A 2,290-nucleotide genomic window follows, 5' to 3' on the forward strand; every position below is an offset into this window, starting at 1 on the left:
ACAAAGAGTTGGATGTTGTCTTGATATTTGTTAAATTTTATATATTGAGAAATAAATGTGTTAAATAAAATAAAAAAAAGTTTATTAATAAAAAAAACACACACAAATTGGTACAGTTGAGTACTGGTACCGATTCCCAGGTACTGGAGATTGGTACTGAATCGATTCAAATATCAAAGGTACCCATCCCTAACTGGGATGTCCTTTGTATTTCATGGCTGAAGTGAGCAGGAAAGTTTTAAGCAGCAAGAAGATCCCACCAGTAAAGCATCATTGACAGGTTGAGGAGTGGAAGACATGTATCATGTTCAGTGTCTGTGTGTGGCCTGGTTTTTCTTTCATCATGGGGACATTTTTTCCAAAAAAGCAGCCTCATTGGGACAGAATGTGCATCGTGGGGACCAATGCCCGGTTCCCACGGGTCCAAATGCAAATTTCGGGTGGGGGGGTTGGGTTTAGGACCAAGGTGTGAATTGAGTTTAGGTTAGTTTTAAGGGTCAGGCAGGTACCTGTGAGGTTAATTTTAGGGTAAATGGTCAGGGTTAGGATTTAAAACTTCCAACAAAATGAGTGGAAGTCAATGCACTGTCCCCACGGGGATATATAAACCCAACCTTTGTGTGTGTGTGTGTGTGTGTGTGTGTGTGTGTGTGTGTGTGTGTGTGTGAGTGTGGCAGACATACTGGACTTGCTGAAGCCAGATATACACTCCTCCAGGAACTCCAGAGTCAGGTGCGGCTCATTGGCTGCCAGAGTTTTGCTGATGGAGACGATGAAAAGGGTGTTGTTGGCTGGGATGCAGAGACCTGAGGTCTCCAGCAGTTGGCCCTCAATCTTCAGGTTAAAAGTGCACGTCAGAGCACACAGCAGGTTGTAAGCTGCAGACCTGGGCGTGGCAGAGAGAACAGGTACAGTTAATGGTGTCAAATCTTACTGCGATGGTACTAGGATCACATGGACCGGACCGGTTTCCTTTAACGACTTCACCTCTTTTTGATAAAGCTGGTCAGCTTGTGTGTGTTACTGACCTGAGGCTGGGGTCAGAACTCCCCAGGTTGAGCAGGGCGATGTTCAGGAGGGTCCCTGGGACATCTTTGGGACGGATTTTGGTGTGCTGTGGGATGGAGTCGGGCTGAGATAACTCCCAGCGTGTTCTGATATGAATGATGGACTGGACAATAGCGTCACACTCCTGGTGCATGAAGGTGAGAGGAGTGCCCTGATTGGCCATGGTGAGGGTGAACTGACTTTCATCCACCAGACAAATCTCCTCAATCTCTGAGGCGTAGTACACATCATTCAGAAAGACCGGTTGGCCAAGAACACGTGTCCGCTCGGCTGAGGTCACCTGAACTGCTGTGGAGCCCACCTGGTCAGGAACAGAAAGAGGGTTTTAGAGAACTCAGATCTAGCTGCGGTCTCTTTGGTGATCTCAGTCTTTTGTTGATCTGATTGTGAATCATTTGTTGGTAAATTCTGTCTTTAGCTGCCTGATTGCAATCAGATGGAGATATACAGGCACCAGAGGTGTCAAGTAACTAAGTACAAATACTTTGTTACTTTACTTAAGTAGTAATTTAGGTTATTTATACTTTAGTGGAGTAATTATTTTTCAGCCAACTTTTTACTTCTACTTACATTTTAATTCAATTATCTGTACTTTCTACTCCTTACTTTTTAAAAATTCAAAAAGTATTTCATTTCTATTTAACTTTGACTTGTTTTTATTCCATCTTTTCATTGTTCAGAAAAAAATTAATAAATATAAATCTATCCAGACACATGGAGCCCATGGATAGAGTGGATTTGATTGTGGTTGATGAGAAGTGTAAATATAAACCATTCTGACATCCTATTGGACTGAACTCACTCCATCACACCTGTGTGACACAAATCACATCACACTCCAGCAGGACAAACTGTAGCACAGTGATTCCCAACCAGGGGTACAAGTACCCCTTGAGATACGCGAGCATATTACGGGGGTATGAGGAAAAATTTCCCAGGCGCTCAAAAAAATAAGTAAAAATAGCAATTGCGGAAATCACGGATTTGACACAAAATGGAATCCAGTATAAAAAGCAGAATCTCACAGAATTTGCTCATTTGCGTGAGTTTCTGATGTATTTTGGATGGTACAATGTATTTTGGACGTTGCTGTTTTCTGCACCTGCCATTACCTGGCTTCCTTATTTAATTACTTATTCACTTTGAAGGCAACATTTTTATCTTTATCTTTAATCTTTCTTTGAAAAGAATAAAATGCCTGAGAATTAAATGTTCTATGGGG

At 42.1% G+C, this 2,290-nt stretch overlaps 1 protein-coding gene and 1 long non-coding RNA gene across 2 annotated transcripts in view; one reads left to right on the forward strand and one right to left on the reverse strand.

The window, feature by feature from the left end:
* The window catches only part of LOC106526578 (uncharacterized), a 17,870-nt gene that overhangs the window by 6,428 nt on the left and 9,152 nt on the right, over positions 1-2,290 (forward strand). The gene's annotated exons all lie outside the window — the stretch shown is intronic.
* The window catches only part of LOC106526575 (neurofibromin), a 145,701-nt gene that overhangs the window by 5,008 nt on the left and 138,403 nt on the right, over positions 1-2,290 (reverse strand). Inside the window, exons 37-38 of the mRNA XM_014021210.1 lie at positions 1,029-1,369; positions 684-886 (exon numbers count right to left, since the gene is read on the reverse strand). Of these exons, the coding sequence (XP_013876664.1) occupies positions 684-886; positions 1,029-1,369 (544 nt within the window). The remainder of the gene's footprint in view (positions 1-683; positions 887-1,028; positions 1,370-2,290) is intronic.

This window comes from Austrofundulus limnaeus, unplaced genomic scaffold (assembly GCF_001266775.1).
Source record: "Austrofundulus limnaeus strain Quisiro unplaced genomic scaffold, Austrofundulus_limnaeus-1.0 Scaffold282, whole genome shotgun sequence".
In the NCBI taxonomy this organism is placed as follows: Eukaryota; Metazoa; Chordata; class Actinopteri; order Cyprinodontiformes; family Rivulidae; genus Austrofundulus; species Austrofundulus limnaeus.